Source organism: Scyliorhinus canicula, chromosome 16, assembly GCF_902713615.1.
Source record: "Scyliorhinus canicula chromosome 16, sScyCan1.1, whole genome shotgun sequence".
NCBI classification, from domain to species: Eukaryota; Metazoa; Chordata; class Chondrichthyes; order Carcharhiniformes; family Scyliorhinidae; genus Scyliorhinus; species Scyliorhinus canicula.
Genome location: NC_052161.1, coordinates 141639098 through 141664666, shown reverse-complemented (window position 1 = coordinate 141664666; position 25569 = coordinate 141639098). Strand labels below are relative to the sequence as shown.

General features: G+C 43.9%; 1 protein-coding gene across 1 annotated transcript in view; it reads left to right on the top strand.

Moving 5' to 3' along the window:
* Nucleotides 1–25569, top strand: part of cfap74 (cilia and flagella associated protein 74) — a 156559-nt gene that overhangs the window by 88278 nt on the left and 42712 nt on the right. The window contains exons 19-25 of the mRNA XM_038774102.1: nt 2459–2508; nt 4649–4771; nt 6264–6385; nt 9538–9666; nt 17464–17551; nt 20242–20415; nt 21603–21736. Coding sequence (XP_038630030.1) covers nt 2459–2508; nt 4649–4771; nt 6264–6385; nt 9538–9666; nt 17464–17551; nt 20242–20415; nt 21603–21736 — 820 coding nt within the window. The remainder of the gene's footprint in view (nt 1–2458; nt 2509–4648; nt 4772–6263; nt 6386–9537; nt 9667–17463; nt 17552–20241; nt 20416–21602; nt 21737–25569) is intronic.

The following is a 25569-nucleotide window of genomic DNA, read 5'->3' as shown; positions in this document are numbered from 1 at the left end:
GCCCCCCCACCCCCACCGCTGCTAGTCTGCACCCCCACCCCCACCGCTACTAGTCTGCCCCCCCACCCCCACCCCAACCCCCACCTCCACCGCTGCTAGTCTGCCCCCCACCCCCACCCCCACCGCTGCTAGTCTGCCCCCCCACCCCCACCGCTGCTAGTCTGCCCCCCCACCCCCACCCCCACCGCTGCTAGTCTGCCCCCCCGCCCCACCGCTGCTGGTCTGCCCCCCCGCCCCACCGCTGCTAGTCTGCCCCCCCACCCCCACCCCCACCCCCACCTCCACCGCTGCTAGTCTGCCCCCCACCCCCACCCCCACCGCTGCTAGTCTGCCCCCCCACCCCCACCGCTGCTAGTCTGCCCCCCCACCCCCACCCCCACCGCTGCTAGTCTGCCCCCCCACCCCCACCGCTGCTAGTCTGCCCCCCCACCCCCACCCCCACCGCTGCTAGTCTGCCCCCCCCACCCCCACCCCCACCGCTGCTAGTCTGCACCCACACCCCCACCCCCACCGCTGCTAGTCTGCCCCCCCCACCCCCACCCCCATCGCTGCTAGTCTGCCCCCCCACCACCACCCGCACCCCCACCACTGCTAGTCTGCCCCCCCACCCCCCCCCCCCCACCCCCACCGCTGCTAGTCTGCCCCCCCACCCCCACCACTGCTAGTCTGCCCCCACACCCCCCCCACCCCCACCGCTGCTAGTCTGCCCCCCCACCCCCACCCCCACCCCCACCGCTGCTAGTCGCCCCCCCCACCCCCACCCCCACCCTCACCGCTGCTAGTCTGCCCCCCACCCCCACCGCTGCTAGTCTGCCCCCCTCCCCCACCCCCACCGCTGCTGCTAGTCTGCCCCCCCACCCCCACCGCTGCTAGTCGCCCCCCCACCCCCACCCTCACCGCTGCTAGTCTGCCCCCCCACCGCCACCGCTGCTAGTCTGCCCCCCACCCCCACCGCTGCTGCTAGTCTGCCCCCCCACCCCCACCCCCACCGCTGCCAGTCTGCCCCCCCACCCCACCCCCACCCCCACTGCTGCTAGTCTGCTCCCCCACCCCCATCCTCACCGCTGCTAGTCTGCCCCCCACCCCCATCCCCACCGCTGCTAGTCTGCCCCCCACCCCACCCCCACCGCTGCTAGTCTGCCCCCCACCCCCACCCCCGCTAGTGTGCTCCCCCACCCCCACCGCTGCTAGTCTGCCCCCCCACCCCCACCGCTGCTAGTCTGCCCCCCCACCCCCACCGCTGCTTGACTGCCCTCCCCCCCCCACCCCGATTGCTGCTAGTTGCCCCCCCCCCCCACCCCCACGGGTGCTGGTCTGCCCTACCCCACCCCCCCACTGCTACCAGTGAGGATGGAGAATTTGACGCCTAACCAAACCTCCCATTCACTGCTGTGTGGCCAGAGAAACCCGCTGCCATGGACTGACGGTCAATCCCACCCGGCATTTTCTGATTGATGGTTCTTTCAATGACTTCCTGAAAATGCCAATGCTTCACAAATTTACCCATTTGTTACCACCAATATTGCCCCCCCAACTTTTCAGCTACTGCCTACACCTAAATTATAACGTCACTGCAAAGGGTCACCTGAGATTCACTGAGTCACCTGCATAAATGCCCCTCAGCCTGGTCAGGCAGGCATGACATTGCTGAGGAGTGAATGCTTTTGGTACGAAAGTAATAAAATAATAAAGCAAGGAATGTCCATCTGTTTCTTTACTGCTGTTGATCATTTATTAGACTGAAGAGAATGCTTCAAAGAGCAACAGTTACAAAGCAGGAGGTAGGATGAACAGCAGGGTAGCATGGTGGTTAGCATAAATGCTTCACAGCTCCAGGGTCCCAGGTTCGATTCCCGGCTGGGTCACTGTCTGTGTGGAGTCTGCACGTCCTCCCCCTGTGTGCGTGGGTTTCCTCCGGGTGCTCCGGTTTCCTCCCACAGTCCAAAGATGTGCGGGTTAGGTGGATTGGCCATGCTAAATTGCCCGTAGTGTCCTAATAAAAGTAAGGTTAAGGGGGGGGGGGTTGTTGGGTTACGGGTATAGGGTGGATACGTGGGTTTGAGTAGGGTGATCATGGCTCGGCACAACATTGAGGGCCGAAGAGCCTGTTCTGTGCTGTACTGTTCTATAACTTCTCCAATAAAGGCCAATGGAAGTTTGATAGGGAAAATTAATTAGTACGGTAACTAGGAACTAGTTGAATTACTACGTAATGGTAAAGAAATATATCAAAATGCGAACAATTTCATTTTGAAAGAGATATGGAACTGTGGCAATTTTTTTTACAGCAAACTGATTTGTGCAATTGCACTCCCAGAACTCTTTGCAACACTCCCCATTTAGATCTTATTATTCAGGCAGGATGTGGCAGCTTTGCCAAATGACCCACTTCACATATACATACACAGAATTACACTTCCATTTATTTATGTTTTCCTGTATTTATTTGAATTTCCAGATTTATTTGATCTTGAACAAACGGTTCAAACCGAGATCAAAGTTGGCGAGGTAAGAATAATGGAAACAATACCGAGAAAAACCAAATTCTTAAATATTTGTACATTGATGTTCTCTTTTGACTTTCACTGCAATTGTGACAAATCAGAAAATAGCAGTCACAAACATCTTAGGCTAAGGCTGAGATTTTCCCAGAAATCGGGAAAGGCAGATGGCGGGTGGGAAAAGCGGTGTTTAGCCCGCTGATGGCAATGGAGTCTGCAGGTTCTCCCTGTGTCTGCGTGGGTTTCCTCCCACAAGTCCCGAAACACATGCTGTTAGGTGAATTGGACATTCTGAATTCTCCCTCTGTGTACCCAGACAGGCGCCAGAGTGTGGTAACTGGGGCATTTTCACAGTAACTTCATTGCAGTGCTAATGTAAGCCTATTTGTGACAATAATAAAGATTATTATTATTATTAAACACCCCATGCAGTGTGCATAGAATTGAACACATGCTCCATGGTTGACTGCATTGTTTCAATAGATCTGAAATGAGGGGAGAGGGACAAATGTTTGCAATTAACGGCAAGAGAAAACAGTAGCAGATGACTGGCAGCTCTCGGGAGCACCAGGTTGTCATGCAGTGTGTGTAAGGGAGAGTTCAGTGCCAAGAGAGGGGGAGAGGAAGATGGCCAAACATTCTGCATGGCATACCCTCTGGCCTCACCATCTGCTTCCTGTCCTCTTTCTGTCCAGCATGTCTATGATGGCCTCCTCCATTGGCGTGATGTCTTTGTAGATGGCAGCTCTGCTCTGGTACATGTCAAGCTGTCCTGCAAACGGAGTAGGGTGTGCTCTTCCCTCAACCAAGAGCAGAACCAGTTTCTGGCAGGGTGATGATAGATATTGCATGGAATTATCAGGGCCAGGGTGATCTCCTGAAGGAGTCAGAGAGGAATTTAGCAGATTTTCTTACCCCAATTTGGTCAGGGTTTGCAATCTGTTCTGCATCTCTCCCAGACAGAGGGTCAGCAATGAATATACAGATAGTGATACAGCTCTCCTGCTATGGTAATATTGAGAGATATTTTTAATCTTGTGTTTTGCCTCTGCAGCTGTATTTTCAAGCTCCTTTGTCTTTTTGATCATATGTTTAATACATTTTTGCATGATCTTATATACAAATCAGTGAGCCTCTTCTCTTTTCTCCCTGCAGGATGTGTTTAGCTTGTTTTTCCTTTTTATTTCACTTTTTGTTTGTGAACCCATTGAGGGTCACACTTTTGCAGTCTCAATTTGCCAATCCTGGGATTGTAATTAGTTTACATGACCACCATTGTTTGTTTTTCAAGTGTTGCACTTCTCCTCCTGAACAATTGTTAAACATCCTCCCTCAATCCATTTGTTTTGAATCTACACTAACTATTGAATTTAACCTTCTTCAAATGATAAACCTTGCTCCTGGTCTGAGGCTTAATTGTGTCCCAGTTCATGTTAACCTTGATGATTCTGTGCTAACTACTCCCTTTTTATTGAAATTCGAATTTGAGTTGCAGCCTGCGCAGGTTTGACTGCCAGGGAAAGCTATTAAAGAATGAAAACTAGGATAGCACGGTGGCCTAGTGGTTAGCACAACCGCCTCACGGCGCTGAGGTCCCAGGTTCGACCCCGGCTCTGGGTCACTGTCCGTGTGGAGTTTGCACATTCTCCCCATGTCTGCGTGGGTTTCGCCCCCACAACCCAAAAATGTGCAGGTTAGGTGGATTGGCCACACTAAATTGCCCTTTAATTGGAAAAAATAATTGGGTAATCTAAATTTATTTAAAAAAAGAATGAAAACTAGGCACTAGTTTAAAAATGCGAACAACTGTGAGGTATTTAACTCAACTAGGTCAGTTCAGTGTGAATGGCTATTCCTCAATCCAGACCATATTACAGTCTTGTGGTTGTTTAATAGCAGAAACATTAATAATCACATCCATATTTTAAAGCTGTATGGACAAAGCTCATCTGTGTGTGTTTGGACCAGGTTTTTTTGAGATGAAATTTAATCACAGCAGTTCCAGCTCTCACCTGGTAATAATTAATACTGGTAAATTGACATATCCTGTAAAATAATACACGAAAACTACAACTTCATTGCCTTTAACATTGCCGTTACCTTAAATCATTGAGCAATTTTGCTTACTGAATTATTTTTGTTTACAGATTATGGAGGATGAAATTGGTCCATTTTCTTCTATCAAGTTACCAATAATCTTTGTCCCTGTACTTCCTGGCAAACTTAGCACAGATCTGGAGATAATGTTTGCTGATCCAGAATCAGAAAATGTAAGCCTTGTATACAGGTCAGCTGATTGTACAAAGATATGTTTTGAATTAATAAGCAAACCATGACTGATCCAAGTGTTGACTTGGTGCAGTTGGCCGAATGCTTGCCTTTGAGACAGGAAGTAGTGCATTCATGTCCCAATAGGAGGGTTTTCCCGATTTAGCGAGTGGTCAAAAGGTAAGCTCACTATCTCATTAAAGTTGGCAAGCAGGCTCTATAGGCCCTCCGGTCAGAAGGGGCAGCAGGCTGCCTTTTCAGGGACGTAAGGGCGAGGATGCACCCTCTCCCTAAAGTTTTACATAAAACATTAGACCGAGTATTGAATGGCGGAGCAGGCCCGGGGTTGAATGGCCTACTCCCTCATGTTCGTATGTAAATCATTCAACTTCTCATCATGAAATAAATTCAGAATAAATGCAGTTCTTGTATAAATTGAAAGCAGAGTTTTTACTTTTGGGCTGTTGTGTAGTAGGAGAAATGTATGGCATTTACATGTATCAGTGCGCTTATGTACTTCTCCTCTCAGCTTGTCTCATTTTACTTGAGGTCACCTCAATGCTGGTTGGTCACCCTTCTCCATCTTCCCCTGTCAACACTCATTCCTCTTCCAACCCCACTGAGTTTCAGTCTCTCTTCACCTCATCAATCCATCTGGTCTTGCAGCTTTGTCTTCTCCTGTCTGGCTATCCCATCTTCACGAGCCACCTCGCTGCATGTCCTCTCACTCTAACACAGATGACCACACCATTTCAATCTCTTCTCAGCTACTTCCTTCTATGCTGCAAAAACCTTCACTGTGACCACCTGCTGTACTGCTTACATTATAAAGTGCGCTAGTTTCATCACATTTATCCCACATTGTGAAGAAAATCCAGAGCAAACTAAAATAAACATTGGGTACACTGAAGCGTTGGATTGCTCTTTTCAATGCTACTGAGTAATTGATTAATGACACCATTGCTCAATAATTTTATATTATTGATAACACGGGCTTAATTGTAAAGAAATGTATGCTTGTCCTTTCACTCCTGTTTTGCTGTCAGGTTGTGACCATCCATTGATCACATATTTGTATAACTGCAGTTTTAATTAGAAAGTTCCATGAATCCTTTGTGCTGTCTCTTTCATGTAAATCTCCTTTACAAACTACTCGGCTTGTGTGATTTCCCTCCAGCTGACATATTAGCAGATTGAAAAGTCACATCCTTTGCTGAGGCTAAACAGCACCGGCTGTCGTTAGGCGCACAAGAAGTATCAAGGTGACCAGAGAATCCTTGGTCGACACAGAGTGAGGACATATAAGGAAATGGCTTTTTTTAAAAAACATTTAAATATTTATGAAACTATTTTTATTCTGACATGAGATTGTGCCCTTCCATTTCTGTTCTGTGACAAAGCAATAGCTTGGAATTGTTGCAATTTTTCAATTAAACACAGCAGGTTATGCAGATTAGCCCAGATTATTTATTTATTTCCACTCCTTAAAAATAGATCCACATTGAGACTCGAGCGGAGGCTGTTGACGTACCAGTCTGGTTATCAGATCCTAATAAAGACTTGAAAATCTGCATGTATGACCGCCTTTACCAAGATTCCATTTGTGCTCACAGTAGGTAAGCTGATAAGAAAAGAATGACCGTTTATGGTAGAGTGGATTTGATGTCAAGAGATTGGAGGGTAAAATACATGGTGAGTCTGTGAGAGATGACAACACACAAGTATTTCTCATTCAGATACACTGTTACCAAAACATTTTCAAAGAACCATGCCTCGTGACGGCCATTTGAAGCTCTGTAGCTTTCCCAAGAACATTATATAAATACAGTAGGATTCAGTTTGCCTTTTTCCTCCTTTTCCTTATGTTTTCCTCAACATTATACTTACTTGCCCTGATCCTGAGAAATAAAAAAAATTAAACAAAGAAATAAGTATTTGATTTTGAATTTCTAAGATCTTATGTACAATAATTTATTCATTTTGCTTACTGACAAAATCCCACATTAGAATTATGAAACACTATGTAGACCTATCATTATGAACGCTGCAATATCAGTATTTATTCTATTCTGTACTTACACGTATAGTGGGGAACTATGCTCAAACAATACATTAGATGCAGATCATAAAACATGACTGAAAAGAGACAGGCAGTTGAAGCTTTTCATCTTGCACCCATCCGACAGAGTTGCCAGAATACCAAATCTCAAAGGGAACAACAATTTATACTGCGTGAGAAGAGGTTGCTGATTGGTTGGCAAGTAGACTCTGATTGTTAGAGACATTGCCATGGAAAATGCCATGAAAACTAGAGAACAGTTAACTGCCAAGCTTTAGGCGTGGCAACTCTGATTAGTCAAGGCATTGCAATCAGAAATGAACCAGGGAAGGGCTGTCCCTGGCACAATACGTGGACATTTCTTTGCTGTTTGCAAAGGACAGAGTTATGTGCGTGAATTTATGTGGCTTCAAACGTAAGTCAGCTAATTGCTGACCTTGCAGGTTTGGTGCTAAATAGGGAGAATTAAAGCTATCGAGCAGCGTAATGGCTATCCCATTAGATCATTGCTTGCCGTATTTTACGCAAACTTATGAATGGCCTAAGGCTGACATGTTCAGTCCTGAAAGTGCCCCGTCTACCTCAGATTACCCTGGAATCATAAAGTGTCACAAATATTTAAGTAACAAATGAAGCTAGCTGTTTCACACGGTTACTATGCAGTAGCAACGCAAATGGTATTTCCACTAACAGGATGCTGCTGCCATACGTTGGAGCCTTGGTTCAACAAGTGTCTCCTCACGGAGCAATGTTAGTGTCTTCTGTTTATTTTCTGTTTCGTATTACTATTTACTCACTGGGGCTGGAGAGGTAATTGGTTTATTCACATGGGGAGAAGGGTCTGGACAATGAGGCGACAGTCTGATCGGTGCCAGGGGCGGGAGCTGCCAGGGTCAGTATGGGCCAGCTGACTCTCGGGAGCATAGTGGGGGGTGAGCAAGTGCCCAGCTGATGCTTGGCGGGGGGGTTTTGGGTCATGGAGCTGTTGGGGGCGGGGAGGGGAGGGGGCGGGGATGCTGCTTTGCTGACAGAGGAGGTATCAATTTCAAGGTACCAATTGAGGATAGGGGACGGCGGCTCCCTGTGGGGGCGCTCGAGGAAGCGAAGGGCGCGGGCTCGAGGTCGGCCAAGAAAGGGCGATGTCTAGTCGGCAGGGGGCAGGTTTAGCCCCCCGTCCAGGCTGATCACGTGGAATCTGAGGGGTTTGAATGGGCCGGTCAAAAGAGCAAGCATATTCGCGCATCTAAAGGGGTTAAAGGCAGACGTAGCAATGCTTCAGGAGACACATTTAAAGCTCGCAGATCACACGAGATTGAGAAAGGGATGGGTAGGCCAGGTGTTCCATTCAGGGCTGGATTCGAAGACCAGGGGGTTAGCAATTCTGATCCGTAAGGGTGTGGCATTCGAGGCTGGGAGAATTGTGGCAGATAAGGGGAGCAGGTATATAATGGTGAGTGGAACGTGGGAGGGGGTCCGGCTGGTGTTTGTGAACGTCTATGCTCCGAATTGGGATGATGTGGAATTTATGAGACACATGCCAGGCAAAATCCCGGACTTGAGTCACACCACCTGATCATGGGGGGAGACTTTAACACAGTCATTGACCCCGAGCTGGACCGGTCGAAGTCCGGAACAGGGAAGCAACCAGCAGCTAAGGAACTGAAGGGTTTTATGGAGCAGATGGGGGGGGGGGGGGGGGGGGGGGGGGGGGGGGGTGGATCCCTGGAGGTTCGCGTGGCTGAGAGCGAAGGATTTCTCTTTTTTTCTCCCACATTCATAAGGTTTATTCCCGCATAGACTTCTTTGTCTTGAGCTGGGAGTTAATCCCAAAGGTGGCAGGGACAAAATACTCAGCAATCACAGTCTTTTTAAAAAATTTAGAGAGCCCAATTATCTTTCTCCAATTAAGGGGCAATTTAACATGGCCAATCCATCTACCCTGCACATCTTTGGGTTGTGAGGGTGAAACCCACGCAGACACAGGGAGAATATGCAAACTCCACACGGACAGTGGCCCAGGGCCGGGATTCGAACCCGGATCCTCAGCGCCGTGAGGCAGCAATGCTAACTACTGTGCCACTATTACTCGTATCTGGAGAGACTGATGGACAAAGTTGTATTACTTAGAGGAAAATGTGAGCTTTGTGAACCCTGATATGCTTTCCTAATTTTTTAACAAAGAACATAATGTACACTTTCAACCAAATGTTCATTGTTAAATAAAATTTTGAAAAAATAAAACACCATGAAGTTTGTCAAGCCTTGTAAGCGATATTTCCTACATTCAAAAGAGCTGAATTAAGCTCCTCACTGGCTTACCTGGTAAGGGAGGTATTCTGAGAGTAAGCTGTATACAACAGAAAGGTTCCACGTTCCTTAAATATGTTCTTTTAAACTTGTACGTGTTGCCTGTGTGAAATACCATAGAGATGGATGAGTACATGATAAATTGCCCGACTTGACCATCTAATGTGCCTGTTCCAATGTGTTTGGTACCAAAATGTGATTCAAAATAACTTAATATCTTTCTTTTCCTAACGCATATTCTTTTTTCTTCTCTTTTTAGATCCTTCTCCCAGTGTTTCATTCCCTTGCTATGGAATTAAACAAGTAACCTGCTACCTGAGCCACTCTGTAAACTGCTCTTGAAGGGTACAACCCAATTTAACTCACATAATTCCTCCTTTGATTTATGCTTTATTTTATCAGGGCAAGCACAGCACTCCAGTTAAAGTTTGAAGTGTGTGAAGAGTTGAGAAATCACTTGGAGCTTCTACCAAAAACTGGTTATATTCAAGCACATTCCCATTTTAGTTTTCAACTCAAATTTGTGCCCAGGTAAGTACTTCATTCCCACATTGGTGAAGGTAGCAAAACAGATGTTTCAAAATAACCATACTTCAGGTTGTGCAGCATCAACACTGACAACAAATTGGGAGCAGTGCAACAACCTGCATTTGTTTATATATATATATATATATAGAACATGGAAAACCTTCAGGCACTTCATAGAGAGAAACAGAATAACGTCTGTGAAGAATGCAATTGCCGAGAGAGTGCCCTGCTCTCTGTAGTGGAGTGGTGGGGGGGAACGCAGAAAGGAAAAGTCAGAGGCCAGGAGGGTACATAGGAGGGCATAGAATAAGATGAAATAGGGTTGAGTGAAATCATAAATGTATAATTATGAGGAGAGGTTGAGTAGACTGGGACTGTACTCATTGGAATTTAGAAGGATGAGGGGGGATCTTACAGAAACATTTAAAATTATGAAGGGAATAGATAGGATAGATGCGGGCAGGTTGTTTCCACTGGCGGGTGACAGCAGAACTAGGGGACATAGCCTCAAAATAAGGGGAAGTAGATTTAGGACTGAGTTTAGGAGGAACTTTTTCACCCAAAGGGTTGTGAATCTATGGAATTCCTTGCCCAGTGAAGCAGTTGAGGCTCCTTCATTACATGTTTTTAAGGTAAAGATAGATAGCTTTTTGAAGAATAAAGGGATTAAGGGTTATGGTGTTCGGGCCGGAAAGTGGAGCTGAGTCCACAAAAGATCAGCCATGATCTAATTGAATGGCGGAGCAGGCTCGAGGGGCCAGATGGCCTACTCCTGCTCCTAGTTCTTATGTTGTTATAAGTGTCACTTATAAATCAGTGTATTTAACCATAGAAATATTGTTTGCACCAGCTCACAAGTCATGCTCCACGCAGCCATAAATTAGCATGACCACAATCTAGGAACTGTATTTTACAGTGATGTACAGTGTGCTAAAGGAGAAAGGGTATGTTGACAGCAGAAAATGTCAAAAATGAACTAATCCTTTTAAGAAGCTTTAACATCTTGTAACTCTAGGCTGCTACCATGTGTCCGTTCAGTCACAGGCTGAGTAAAGACATCTTCCCATAACTGGCCCATCAAATTTGTTTCTTGCTTTTCTCCCAATTAGTTTAATTCCAGCACAGAAGTTAATTTTATTCTTATTATGTTTTCCCATAGTAACTGGCCTTCAGTTTAAATCTGTATTACTATGTATTAAAGTAGAATTTCAAAGATATGCAGGAGCTCAGTGCATTTATTAATCCATAGTGCGACTAAGAGTAAACTGAACCTTCCCGCCCCGCTGTGCACCCAATACAGCAAGGGCAGATTCATTTTTGGCACTCATTGGTATTAGTTTACTTCTGAATACTTTGTTGATGACCTTTCAAGTGAGATAATATCATGAAACTTTATTACCAGGGCTCTCAGTGAAGTACAGTACATCAGATCCTATTTCTGCAATCTTAAACCAGAGGTTGGAATCATTGTACTAGTGCGACTCTATGAAAGTTTCAGTGAACTGACCACTTAAGATTGGAACCCAGCTAGCAATTTACCGAATTTAAAACCGAGTGGTATGAAATAGGTTTCTGTCATGCCACTTGCTAAATTTATAATATTTTCCCAAATAGGTTGTTCTCTTTATATTAAGATTAACAAATGTTTCATTCATTAATTTATGCATTAAGTCCAGCATTTAATGTGGAGGAGATGGGCATACATGGGAGATAAAATTATAAACTTTTCTTTTTTTAATGATGCGCATTAAATAAATAAAATCATGACAAAATGAAATATTCAGGGCTAACTGAGAAGGAAACAAACAAACAAGGAACAACAAATAGGATTGAGATGGAAAGCATTAATGAGTGAGTTGTGAAGACTGGTATCTGATCTTGAATTATCTTATTTTCATAGACACACAGCACAACATGAAAATAGTTTATCATAGCAGACAATAATAATAATCACTTATTGTCACGAGTAGGCTTCAATGAAGTTGCTGTGAAAAGCCCCTAGTCGCCACATGTTCGGGGAGGCTGGTACGGGAATTGAATCCACGCTGCTGGCCTTGTTCTGCCTTACAAACCAGCTGTTTATAGCCCACTGTGCTAAATCAGACAAATATACAAACATATGAGCAAGGAGTAGGAGCAGGCCATTCAGCTCCTCGGGTCTGCTTCGCTGTTTAATAAGATCGTGGGTGATCTGACTTTAACCTCACATCTACATCCTGCCTCCTCCCAATAAACTACCACCCCTTACTGACCAAGAATATATCCACCTTCGCCTTAAAAATATATATTCGAAGACTTTGCTTCCACTGTCTTTTCAGGAAGAGAGTTCCAGAGACTCACCACCCTCTGAAACAAAATAATTCTCCTCATCTCTGTTTTAAATGGGCGACCCTTTATTTTTAAATGGTGACCCCCGAGTTCTAGGTTCTCCCACAGGAGGAAACATCCTCTCCACATCCACCCTGTCAACACTCCTCAGGATCTCATTGTTTCAATCGACATCCTTCATGCTATGTTCACATAGTTTTGCTGACAAGAAAAACAGATGAAAGGCAAATACAGATAAAGGTTGACCATGATATAGGCAGCACTTGGTCGGTTCAACGTATGAGACAGTTAATCATTTCTATACCAGATATAAATTATAGAAACTGTAAATTTCACTGGACAGCAGAACTCTTAGTTTGTGTAGTTTATTTTAGATGCAAAACTAATCAGAATACAAAAGTAACTAAACAGAATACTTAATGCAAATTTACCGTGGGGCTATAACCAATAACCTTCATTTCTCTTCAGCCCTTATTTACTATGAAATGAGACTTTAAAATGAGCTTTTGTTCGGTGTAGAAAATTATTAAGCAGCTTTAAGAGTCAAACTGATATAACCTGCCTACCATGTAAAAAAAAATGACAATGTCAAGCTTTTAAAGAAACAAATGATTTATTGCACAACTTTCACCACACTAAGAAAACAAAAAGGGACAGTCAATAGGGAATTAAAGGTGCTATATTTAAATGCCCGCAGTGTACGGAACAAGGTAGATGAGCTTGTGGCCCAGATTGTGACTGGCAGGTATGATGTGGTAGGCATCACAGAGACGTGGTTGCAGGGGGTTCAGGACTGGCAGTTAAACATCCAGGGATTTACAACCTATCGAAAAGACAGAGAGGTGGGCAGAGGGGGTGGGGTTGCCTTGTTAATTAGAAATGAAATTAAATCAATAGCACTAAACGACATAGGGTCAGACGATGTGGAGTCTGTGTGGGTAGAGTTGAGGAACCACAAAGGCAAAAAAACCATAATGGGAGTTATGTACAGGCCTCCTGACAGTGGTCAGGACATGGGGCACAAAATGCACCACGAAATAGAAAGGGCATGTCAGAAAGGCAAGGTCACAGTGATCATGGGGCACTTCAATATGCAGGTGGACTGGGTAAATAATGTTGCCAGTGGACCCAAAGAAAGGGAATTCATTGAATGTTTACAGGATGGCTTTTTGGAACAGCTTGTGATGGAGCCCACGAGGGAACAGGCTATTCTGGACTTAGTGTTATGTAATGAGCCAGAATTGATAAAAGACCTTAAAGTAAGGGAACACTTAGGAAGCAGTGATCATAATATGGTAGAATTCAGTCTGCAATTTGAAAGAAAAAAGGTAGAATCAGATGTAAAGGTTTTACAGTTAAATAAAGGTAATTACAGGCGCATGAGGGAGGAACTGACGAAAATCGACTGGAAGCAGAGCCTAGTGGGAAAGACAGTAGAACAGCAATGGCAGGAGTTTCTGGGAGTAATTGAGGACACAGTGCAGAGGTTCATCCCAAAGAAAAGAAAGGTTATCAGAGGGAGGATTAGGCAGCCATGGCTGACAAAGGAAGTCAGGGAATGCATCAAGGCAAAAGAGAGAGCCTATAATGTGGCAAAGAGTAGTGGGAAGTCAGAAGATTGGGAAGGCTACAAAAACAAACAGAGGATAACAAAGAGAGAAATAAGGAAGGAGAGGATCAAATATGAAGGTAGGCTAGCCAGTAACATTAGGAATGATAGTAAAAGTTTCTTTAAATACATTAAAAACAAACGGGAGGCAAAAGTAGACATTGGGCCGCTCCAAAATGACGCTGGTAATCTAGTGATGGGAGACAAGGAAATAGCTGAGGAACTTAATAAGTACTTTGCGTCAGTCTTCACAGTAGAAGACATGAGTAATATCCCAACAATTCAGGAAAGTCAGGGGGCAGAGTTGAATATGGTTGCCATCACAAAGGAGAAGGTGCTAGAGAAACTAAAAGGTCTGAAAATTGATAAATCTCCGGGCCCAGATGGGCTACATCCTAGAGTTCTAAAGGAGATAGCTGAAGAAATAGTGGAGGTGTTAGTTATGATCTTTCAAAAGTCACTGGAATCAGGGAAAGTCCCAGAGGATTGTAAAATCGCTGTTGTAACCCCCCTGTTCAAGAAGGGAACAAGAAAAAAGATGGAAAATTATAGGCCAATTAGCCTAACCTCGGTTGTTGGCAAAATTCTAGAATCCATCGTTAAGGATGAGATTTCTAAATTCTTGGAAGTGCAGGGTCGGATTAGGACAAGTCAGCATGGATTTAGTAAGGGGAGGTCGTGCCTGACAAACCTGTTAGAGTTCTTTGAAGAGATAACAAATAGGTTAGACCAAGGAGAGCCAATGGATGTTATCTATCTTGACTTCCAAAAGGCCTTTGACAAGGTGCCTCACGGGAGACTGCTGAGTAAAATAAGGGCGCATGGTATTCGAGGCAAGGTACTAACATGGATTGACGATTGGCTGTCAGACAGAAGGCAGAGAGTTGGGATAAAAGGTTCTTTTTCGGAATGGCAACCGGTGACAAGTGGTGTCCCGCAGGGTTCAGTGTTGGGGCCACAGCTTTTCTCTTTATATATTAACGATCTAGATGACGGGACTGGGGGCATTCTGGCCAAGTTTGCCGATGATACAAAGATAGGTGGAGGGGCAGGTAGTATTGAGGAGGTGGGGAGGCTGCAGAAAGATTTAGACAGTTTAGGAGAATGGTCCAAGAAGTGGCTGATGAAATTCAACGTGGGCAAGTGCGAGGTCTTGCACTTTGGAAAAAAGAATAGAGGCATGGACTATTTTCTAAACGGTGACAAAATTCATAATGCTAAAGTGCAAAGGGACTTGGGAGTCCTAGTCCAGGATTCTCTAAAGGTAAACTTGCAGGTTGAGTCCGTAATTAAGAAAGCAAATGTAATGTTGTCATTTATCTCAAGAGGCTTGGAATATAAAAGCAGGGATGTACTTCTGAGGCTTTATAAAGCACTAGTTAGGCCCCATTTAGAATACTGTGAGCAATTTTGGGCCCCATACCTCAGGAAGGACATACTGGCACTGGAGCGGGTCCAGCGGAGATTCACACGGATGATCCCAGGAATGGTAGGCCTAACATACGATGAACGTCTGAGGATTGTGGGATTATATTCATTGGAGTTTAGGAGGTTGAGGGGAGATCTAATAGAAACGTACAAGATAATGAATGGCTTGGATAGGATGGACGTAGGGAAGTTGTTTCCATTAGCAGGGGAGACTAGGACGCGGGGGCACAGCCTTAGAATAAAAGGGAGTCACTTTAGAACAGAGATGAGGAGAAATTTCTTCAGCCAGAGAGTGGTAGGTCTGTGGAATTCATTGCCACAGAGGGCGGTGGAGGCCGGGACATTGAGTGTCTTTAAGACAGAAATTGATAAATTCTTGATTTCTCGAGGAATTAAGGGCTATGGGGAGAGAGCGGGTAAATGGAGTTGAAATCAACCATGATTGAATGGTGGAGTGGACTCGATGGGCCGAATGGCCTTACTTCCACTCCTATGTCTTATGGTCTTATGATCCATTATTGGTGTTGCTTTCAAAAATTGTCAATAACTCTGCAGCTTGTGAAATGCAGTCTGAGCCATCCAGGCAAGTTGATGCTTCAGTCGGAGAGCCTGACTTGAGCAACTTCACTAGTGAAAAGCAACATCCAATTTTGAAAATGATTTTTCCAACAACAATTGAAAGTTTTTAATAATGTTTATATTTCTGTAACGCTAGAAAGAGAAAACGTGTCAGAATTAAGTTCAGATTATCAAATCCTTGGACAGCAGAGGAATCGTCAGGCTCTAATATGGCAGCAAAGAAGTGCATGTTCAATATGATCCAAAAGCACACTGCCTTCCACATTGCTGAACAAGCAAAACATCAGCGTACCCTCAGCCTGGGTGCCCAGCAACGGGTGCACCTGGATGTCAAGGCCTCTGTTTCTATACTGGGCGGCTCTGTCTAACATACATACACAGGGCAAAATTCTCCAATTTTGAGACAAAGTGTGGTGGCAGGTGGTTCTGCTGGTTCCTGTCCAGACAACAAATGGGTGGGATCTGACACCAGATTCTGTGCTTGGAATCTCGTTAATTATGTACAGGCGGGTTCCCCTCTGACTCGCCTTGGAGGTCAGCACCTGATTTGTCTGCTTGCCCTCAGCTGGTGGGTGAGAAGGGCCCAGCTCCGTATTTGAATACCAGCCCAGAACACTCCTATCAGCCTTCCAGCGTTTCCCAGACCAGGCAGAATGTCCGGCACCCAGAGGGACAAGGCCAGCAAGCTCTTTTTAAAAAATCAATTTTGAGTACCCAATGATTTCTTTTGATGTCACCTCAGGGTCACGGGTTCTCTATCGCTGTGAATAAATTGCACTTTTTGAAAACCATTTCATTGGTATGTGAATGTAATGGTTCAGATGAAAGCATTTTAGTTTAGATCTTTGCGATCCTCTTATTTCAGGTTCAAACTTTCTCACACTTAGAGTGTCCCCTTTTACAATGAACATTCATATGATGTTAACCTCAGTGCCACTTGGTATCGGACTCTTGGGTGCTGTCAGGGAGATGTGTGCATTTCTTTATTAGGAGAGCATGATGGGTATGTTCACAACCATTGGTTCTCGGGAGTTAGAAATGGCTGATGAGGGCTCACCAGAATTGCGACTCTTTGCACATCTGGGTCGTGACCCATGAGTAGGCCGTGGAGAGCATGGGGTGGGGGGGGGGGGGCGCGGAGAGATCGGCCTTACTGTTCTCAGGGTGCCCCGCCCACCAGAGAAACGCCCAATAGCCACTATCGGCTTTTACATTGAGAAATGGGATTAGATTCGATGGGCCGAAGCCCCCTTCTGCACTGTAGTGTTCTGTGATTCTGTAGTTGCGGCCACTGCGCCTTTTAAATGGCGATAGCCCGTGTGGAGTCTTCTTGCCAGAGGCAGCAGCAGAGAGCTGGTCATGTACTCTGCACGTAGATAGGGGCCGGGATTCTCCACCGAGGTGATTCTCCGTTTTGCCGGCTCCCGGCAGTTTACCGACGGCGTGGGGTTGCCCCACAATGGGAAACCCCATTGACCCTGGCGTAACAGAGAATCCCGCCGGCGGGTCGGGGCAAAAATGTGGCGCGGCAGGGCGGAGAATCCCACCCAGGGGCTTTTTTATTGGGACACTAGTCTTTTCATGATGTATTTCATCAGTTTATTAGTTGAATTAAAATGACAATAGTTAGATTGCATTCCATTCTTTTTCTGATTTTATAATTATTAACATTGCAGCAGTATTTTGAGACTCAAGCAAAGTAAAACAAAATTATAATCATGTTTGTGAAGCAGATTGAATGTTGTGGGAGAATTCTTTGTACATTAGAAATTCACAGAAAATCATTTTGTCATCACCCACTTTTTTGAAAGCTGCAAGTGAAAATCAGTATTTCAAAGTGATGTATTCTATTTCAGGAAATCTTTACCAAAAGATGCTAAACAATACTTCAATGTGAAGACAAGAGTCTTGGAGGCTCCAATGAGCATAGTGGTGGCAAATCAGGTTACAATATAATTTTTGTAATATAACAAAGCAGTGTCCATCTGAATCTTAAATGTTCACTCTTGACAATAAAATATTTAAGATTAGAAAAATGTTTGATCAATTATTATATAGTTATCTAAGACTTTATTAAACATGAAAAGATTGACTCTAATGACTGCTCCTTCACCCCACCTCTATCTTTACGGATGAATGTAAATTTATACGGATAACACAAGTTACAAAATAGATCCTATGCTCTAATATTCTTGGTAAGTACACAGAACAGTAAACCAATAGACCAACCCCTTCACCAAGGATCCACTTCCAGGATTTCAATCTCTCCGTTCAGTATTCCTCTGACTTGGATTGCCATGTACATTCAAACTTCCATATGATCTCTCAGGTAGCCAGCCATGTCAATAGAACACTCCTGCTTCACAGGTTGTATTAATATATCACCTTTTGATTAATCTCGGATGTCTGGCCTTTCCCCTAGCTGACTTTAAATCTGGTTCTTGTAGCTGTCTCTTTATCTCGGAGCACTTTCTCTGCTTTTACTTAAATTCTCCTGAACAGGACTTTGTTCAACTTTTTGTTCATTTTTCCTTTTACTTAACTGTCTTCCTGAGATATACTTTTGTCTCAACTCTCTTTTTTGGACTCTCTTGGTCTTTTGAGAAGTCTGCTTTCTGCATCTCCCTTCTCTTGTCCAACCTCTCCTGGGTTCAGCTTAAAACTAACTTACAATTATTTCTGTCCTAGGGTGGCCTCTGGTTGCTAAGCAACAGCTGAGTTTTTCTTTAAACCTTTAAAGTTATTAACTCTTTCAAATCCAGAAACACAAAATTAAACTAACTTAAAGCGATACCCTATTTTCGAAGACCCACAAAAACAAATATGGATTACTTAAAACTACCTCTATTTCCTGACATACGCAGTATCACTGCAAAGCAATTGTAGTTTTCCAGTGACCCAAACTCTTAAAACATATTTGAAGCCCCAAATCGACTGTGAAGTGAAGCCGACCTAGACTGCCTCCTCCTAGGAGATGCCCTCCACCATATTCCATGGTTTAGCTACACAGCCGCAGCATTTGATGTGGAGCAAAACCTGTATTTCACCATAGAATTACATACTAATTACTGACTACAATATGGAAGCAGACCTTTTTCCACAACTGGAAAGTAAAGGGTTAACATCAGAAGCAATCATGTCAGATCACATGATTGAGCATATTTTTGGGAGATTAGGCGATCCTGAAAGACCTGTCTGTTGTGTTTATCCTCCGCACAAAAAATATTTCTACTTCCATGTTCCCAAAATGTTTAAATATCCCTCTATCCCCTGCATAATCTATTCTTAAAGGTTGATCTAAGGGTAGACTTTCAACATGCGACCTGGGTATAATAATAATAATAATCGCTTATTGACACGAGTGGGCTTCAACAAAGTTACTGTGAAAAGCCCCTAGTCGCCACATTCCAGCGCCTGTTCAGGAAGGCCGGTTGGTCCATTCATTTCAATCAGCTAAAAATCAGGTGAATTTTGTAAAGGACAAGCAAGCCACTTCCCCTGTACAAGACCCAAGTGATGAAGGCAAAGATCTACCCATGGCCTCTGCTCCAGGAAATAGCTCCCAAACTGCATTCAACTTACTATTGTATATTCATTCTTGGGATTTGAGTGTCGCTGGTGAGGTCAGCATTTATTGCACATCTGTAATTGCTTTTGGGAAAGTGATGATGAACTGCCTTCTTGAACCAGTGCAGCCCATGTGGTGTGACATCCACTGTTAGGAAGGGAGTTTCAGAATTTTGCCCTAGCGACTTTGAGGGAATGGGAATATCGTCCGGATAGTGTGTGACTTGGAGGACAACTTGCAGGTGGTGTTCCGATGTATCTGCTCTATTTGTCCTTCTAGACGGTAGAGATCATTGAGTTGGAGGCTGCTGTTGAAGGAGCCTTGGCGAGTTGCTATGCAAACAGATTATTTCTGCTCTCTGTTCTGAATCTCTTACCTTTGTTCCCTCGCCCTGAGCCCCTAAACACTGGAAACCATCAGTTTCCTTCTTCATAATCTGATAAACCTTTCTCAGATCACTCCTCTTTCCTTATGATAATATTCCACTTCCTCAAGTGTATCTTTGTAATTGTATTTCGTCATATGAAGTAGAAACTTCATGAACTTGCATTGTAACTCTTTTTTACTCAAATCCTTCCTATAACGTGGAGTCCCAAACCCTACCCAGTATTATGACTGTGGGCCTGGCAAAGGTTTTACATAGTTTCCTCGCTGAAAACAATTGTACTTTACTCCTGTCCCTTTGTTGAGATAGCCAAACCAAAATGAGTTCATGCATATGGTATTTTATTGTGAACATCAAAAATATTCCATTTCTATATTGGCAAAAGGGAGAGGTTTTTCTGACTGCTGATTTTTTTTTGGGTTGCAGAAGATTAACTAAGTAGATTAGCACCTGCCCTAGAAACCACCCATTGAATCTGTTTTTTAGTTTGATTGAGTATTAGCTGAACTGAACTTCCAAAATAAAAATGTCAAATTTATTTATTTTTTTCAGTCTCTCTCATTTCCGCTTGTTCCCTGGGGTTTGGTGGCTATCCATTGTTGTTTTGAAAAATACATAATTTAACAAACATGTACACAATTCAACGTAAAGACATTCACCAGGTTTTGTCTTTTCCTTTAGACTAAAACAATTCCTTTCACTGTTCACGCCATAATCACCAGCTCAGACTTCGATATCAATCCTCAAATGATTGACTTTGGTTATTGCACCATCTATGAGGCTGTGTGGACCACCATCAAGCTCACAAACAAATCAATTCTGAGCCAGGAATATGGATTTGTTAACACTCCAGAGGTAAGAGAGACATTATTGAATTTCTGTCCCAATGAAATAGTTATCAGTAAGGACACCAACATGCAGGATAAAATACTACCCACACTGGCCACCATTGTTTAGGAGAAGCAGTACAGACAATGGGTCAAATGGCCTCCATCTGCACTGTTAACAATTCTGTAATTCTGTTTATTAAATATGGAAGGCAGATGGCCTTGGTTCCCCATGCTGACTCGATGGGAAAGACCAGCTTTCCTGGACAGGTTTCTGATTAAAATTACATTTGGGTGTCAATAATGTCATTAGATTCCTTTGGGCATCTCTTTTACCTGCTCAGAAGAATAGGTTGCGCTTGGAACCTGTAGGATGGTCAAGACCCATGTGCCATTTTAATTAGCAGGGGTTAAATTGTTGAAGTGTAGTTGTGTCCCAAAACATAACAGAAGAAAAAGTGGCAGGGCTGTAAAGGCTTGCATATGGACACTCTAGAAAATACAAAGGGTAACGGTTCTGATGGTGGTACAACATCAGCTCCTGCTGAGCAGGAAGCAGCTCAAATGCTACCTGTGTCAGGAAATATTTTCCCTTGTTTGTTGGCATCAAAAGACAGAGCTCTAGAGTGACTGATATCAGGGCTCAATGTTACAGACAGTATTGCCTATTAAGTTCACAAGCACAGGCAGTAACCTGATTTAGCTCACTGGGCTAAATCGCTGGCTTTTAAAGCAGACCAAGCAGGCCAGCAGCATGGTTCGATTCCCGTATGAGCCTTCCCGGACAGGCGCCGGAATGTGGCAACTAGGGGCTTTTCACAGTAACTTAATTGAAGCCTACTCGTGACAATAAGTGATTTTCATTTCATTTTCATTTTCAATCCAGGCTTTATTTCACAGTGTGAGGTGAACAATTCTACAGCCTGTGAGAGTGCTTTATTAACCTTCAGGCATTATAATTACTTCCACAACTGTTGACTTGTGATTTACTGCAAGAGTTGCATTAGTACATACATTTATCTATTTGTGCTTGAGCTACTAACTAAAGAATCCTAAAACATGACTTTATATTTGTAAAACTACAGAGGTTCAATATATCATAAAATTATTGCATTTAAAGTTGTCGACAAGTGCAGTCTTCAGCTCACAAGACTGAATTTAAAATTTGGCACAGTAAAACTCAAAGCTTCACTTGTTTTTTTGTATTATTCACAGTATATAGACGTGCAACCTGATGATGGTTTTGGTGTACTTTTACCTCTGGAGACTGTGAATATTGACATCATTTTCAAAGCCACACAAGCTGAAGAGTATGCCTTTGAGCTACTTTGCAAGTCTGAAATTAACAGGTAATCAAACCAAGCTTCTGTGGAATATTTGCTTCTAACTAGGACTGGCTTGTTTATTTTTTATTTATTCATTCACGGGATGTGGGCGTCGCTGGCCGTGCCAGCATTTATTTCCCTTCCCTGAGGCCATTTAAGAGTCAACCACATTGCTGTGGGTCTGGAGTCACATGTAGGCCAGACCGGGTAAGGATGGCAGATTTCCTTCGCTGAAAGACATTAGTGAATCAGATGGGTTATCACGACATTCGTCAATGGTTTCATGGTCATCTTTAGACTTTTAATTTCAGATTTTTATTGAATTCAAATTTGACCATCTGCCCTGGCAGGATTTGAAACTGGGCCTCCAGAGCATTACCCTGGGTCTCTGGATTACTAATCCAGTGACAATACCACTACGCCACTGCCTCCCCCGCCGCTGGTTAAACAATGTTAGCTAATTAATAATATTAACTATTTTGTAATTACTGAGATATTTTGTACTTTATGCTCCATAAGGGAGCTCTGTCTTTTTATAAAATTTGGTATGACTTTTACGGGTATGCTGGTGGTGTAGATGTCTTGTCATTTGAGTATATCCAAACTGGAAGTGACTGCATCGCCTTCTGTGGGTCCTATCGTGGCTGAAGAGATGGAAATGGATGTTCGCAGAACTGGCAGTTCATGCTGCCGTTATTGGTATTTGGAAAGAGCTTCTGCTGTTGCATCACCTCTGGGAACTTTGGAACTTGTGAGTTTGATTCTGAATGCCATCGAAATTGTGCAGGCACAATATCTACTAATACTGGTTATTGAGCTCACAGATTGAGACCTCAGACTTTTCATGAGCTGAAATACTTTGAAAAGCAGAGAAATAAATGCTCAGTGTAGACTGTGAACTGTGCATAGATTTATCAAAAGTAACAGATAAGCTGTAGCAAGAAAGCACACATGGTCTTGTGTTCCTTTTACAGAACAAAGGATCCAGTTCCTTTCCCCTCAAAAACCTGAGTCCCCCGCCCTCTTCTAACTTTGAAGCTCAGACTGAGACAAAGGAAAGCAAAAGGTTCCATCTATGTTCAGTTTTCACTCATGGGAAAGTTCAAAGGCATTAAGCTGGTTTCCTCAGTGACTACCCCGAGACAAAGAAGATGAAAATTTAGTAATCTATTTGGACATGCTGTGATGAAGCATCTATGCTAATGATTGGGTTTAAACAGTATTATGCCACTTCACTCCAGTAGCCTTGTAGTTGGCCTGTGTTTATGACCTGCACTATCTTAACCTTAGTGAATGCACAATTCTTTGGTTTTTTTTAATGCCATTTATTATAAATCTAAAATACCATAAAGAGAAAGGAGGAAAGCAGATGATGGACAAGATACTCATTTTTTGTACCTCCAATGCTTCTTGCCATTGAGAACCACAGCCAATAACAAAGGCGCATTAGGCTCTTGATGGTTTCAAAATTATTTCTGTCATGGCTATTGCATATTTCACTGCACTATAGTATAACCCTCTAATGGTCCAGGGATAGAATGAAAAAGCTCAATTCCCAACACAGCACCTCTGTGAGAGCACCATTGTCACAAGGACCGCATTGATTCAAGGAGATTTAAGGCCTGCAATCCATCTTCTCAGGGCAGCAAGCACATGGGACTGAGCAACAGAAGTAGGCCATTCAGCCCTTTCAGCCTGCTCAGCCATTCAATAAAGTCATAGTGATCTGGTTCTGGTCTGAACTCCACTTTGCTGCCTGTTCCCCATAACCGCTGACCCCCCCCTTGTCTGTCACAAATCTGCCTAAGCCTGTGTTAAATAAGTTCAATGGCCCAGCCTCCACTGCTCTCTGTGGAAGAGAATTCCACTTACTGACAACCCTTTGAGAGAAAGAATATCTCCTCATCTCCATCTAAAACTGTAGTCCTCTTATTCTTAAACTGTGTCCCCTGGTTCCAGTTTCTCCCATGAGTGGAAACACCCTCCCAGAGTCTACCCTTTGAAATACCCTCAGGATTCTCCTATGTTTCAATTAGATTACCTATCATTCTTTTCAACTCAATGGGTATAAACCCAAACTATTCAACCTTCCTTCATAAGATTAGCCCTCACCCCGGGAATGGATGAATAATAAATATGGCTTTGCCAACGTTGCCTACAGCCGAGAACATTTTTTTAAAATGCTTGAAATGAGAACAGGAAACTCTGAAATGTTTCGGCAGGGATGTCAGCATCTAAATAGAATTTATTTCTACTGAGGATTTTTAATCAGCTACTGATAAACTTGCCCCTGAATAGAATGCCCTCTTAGTTGTTACAGAAAGGTATAATTGTTAAATAGATTTATGTGTAGCACGAACATCTACATCATAACTACCTCTTGCTATAACAATGGAGATTTGGGGAGGATTCTCTGCCCAGAGAATGGCAATGCCATTACCTTTTTTTTCCAGATCTATGTGTGATAAAGTTAGCTCGATGCTTCAACAATTTAAACAGCCCGGTTTTTGGGAAAGTCGTCAAATTTAATCTTTCCAGATAATAAATATTTAGCAGTCTGATTCCGTAAGTTGAAGCAGAAATTTAACACATTAGGCCTTTTGGTGTCAGTTGGGTAATCGGTGAACCCCTCCAAAATGTAACACTATGCAAGAACAATGTTTATCATTGAAAGAGAAAACAATGTTAAAGACTCTTGCCCTTCAGGAAGGGCAGTGACCATAACATTTTGTTTGGGCTGAACTTTCAGCCCGGTCGGAGGAGGGACAGAGGTGGCCATGCGCGGACTTTCGCATCGCTGGGAATCAGAGGGGTTCTCCGATTTGATCGAACCCCGGGCCATTTTCCTGGAGGGGAGATGGGGGAGGTAGGGTGGGATACCAGCCCAGAGGCCTATTAACAGACGGCAGCTGGAATTTTCCAGTTGGCCTCCAGATGCCCCAAAGCAGCATGGGACAGTTTAGCTGCCTAGAGGCCGTCTCCCGACGATTGAACGGTTGGGGCCAAAACTCCAGGCAGGCTTACTGGGCAGCCGAAGACATGGCACCAAAGGTGGAGCAGTGAAAATCAGACATGCTCTGAAAGTGAGAACTGGAGCAATGCAAATACCACAGAGGGTGTCCAGATTGGAGGAGGTCACAGGAGATGATGAGATTTGAAACCAAGAGTAAAAGAGACCAGAAACCAATGTACGTAGGCAAGGTCACTGTGATCATTTGTAGCATTGTCAAAGTGTATTAATTTGACAGAGAAGAGGGATAAAATCATCTTAATCTGTATACATTTACATATGGGGTAGCACAGTGGTTAGCACAGTTGCTTCACAGCTCCAGGATCCCAGGCTCAATTCCTGGCTTGGGTCACTGTCTGTGTGGAGTCTTCACATTCTCCCCGGGTCTGCGTGGGTTTCCTCCGGGTGCTCCGGTTTCCTCCCACAGTCCAAAGATGTGCAGGTTAGGTGGATTGGCCATGCTAAATTGCTCTTAGTATCCAAAAAACGGTTAGGTGGGGTTACGGGGATAGGGTAGAGGTCTGGGGATAGGCTTAGGTAGGGTGCTCTTTCCAATGGCTGGTGCAGACTTGATGGGCTGAATGGCCTCCTTCTGCACTGTAAATTCGATGATTATATATACATATTTGACTTGGAGGGGGACTGTGTTACTGAGCCATTGGAACAGGTGGGGATTCATTCCTTGCATAGTTGTGACTGAGGAATCTGATAAGCATTGTTTCCAGTGTTGTGCAAGCTTTTACTCTTTTGAAATAATTTCATAAGGTGCTTGCTGACTGTTTCTTGCTTCAAGCATTGCTATGTGTAAGTACATGCTGCAATATGATGATATCAGACTGTAGTCGAG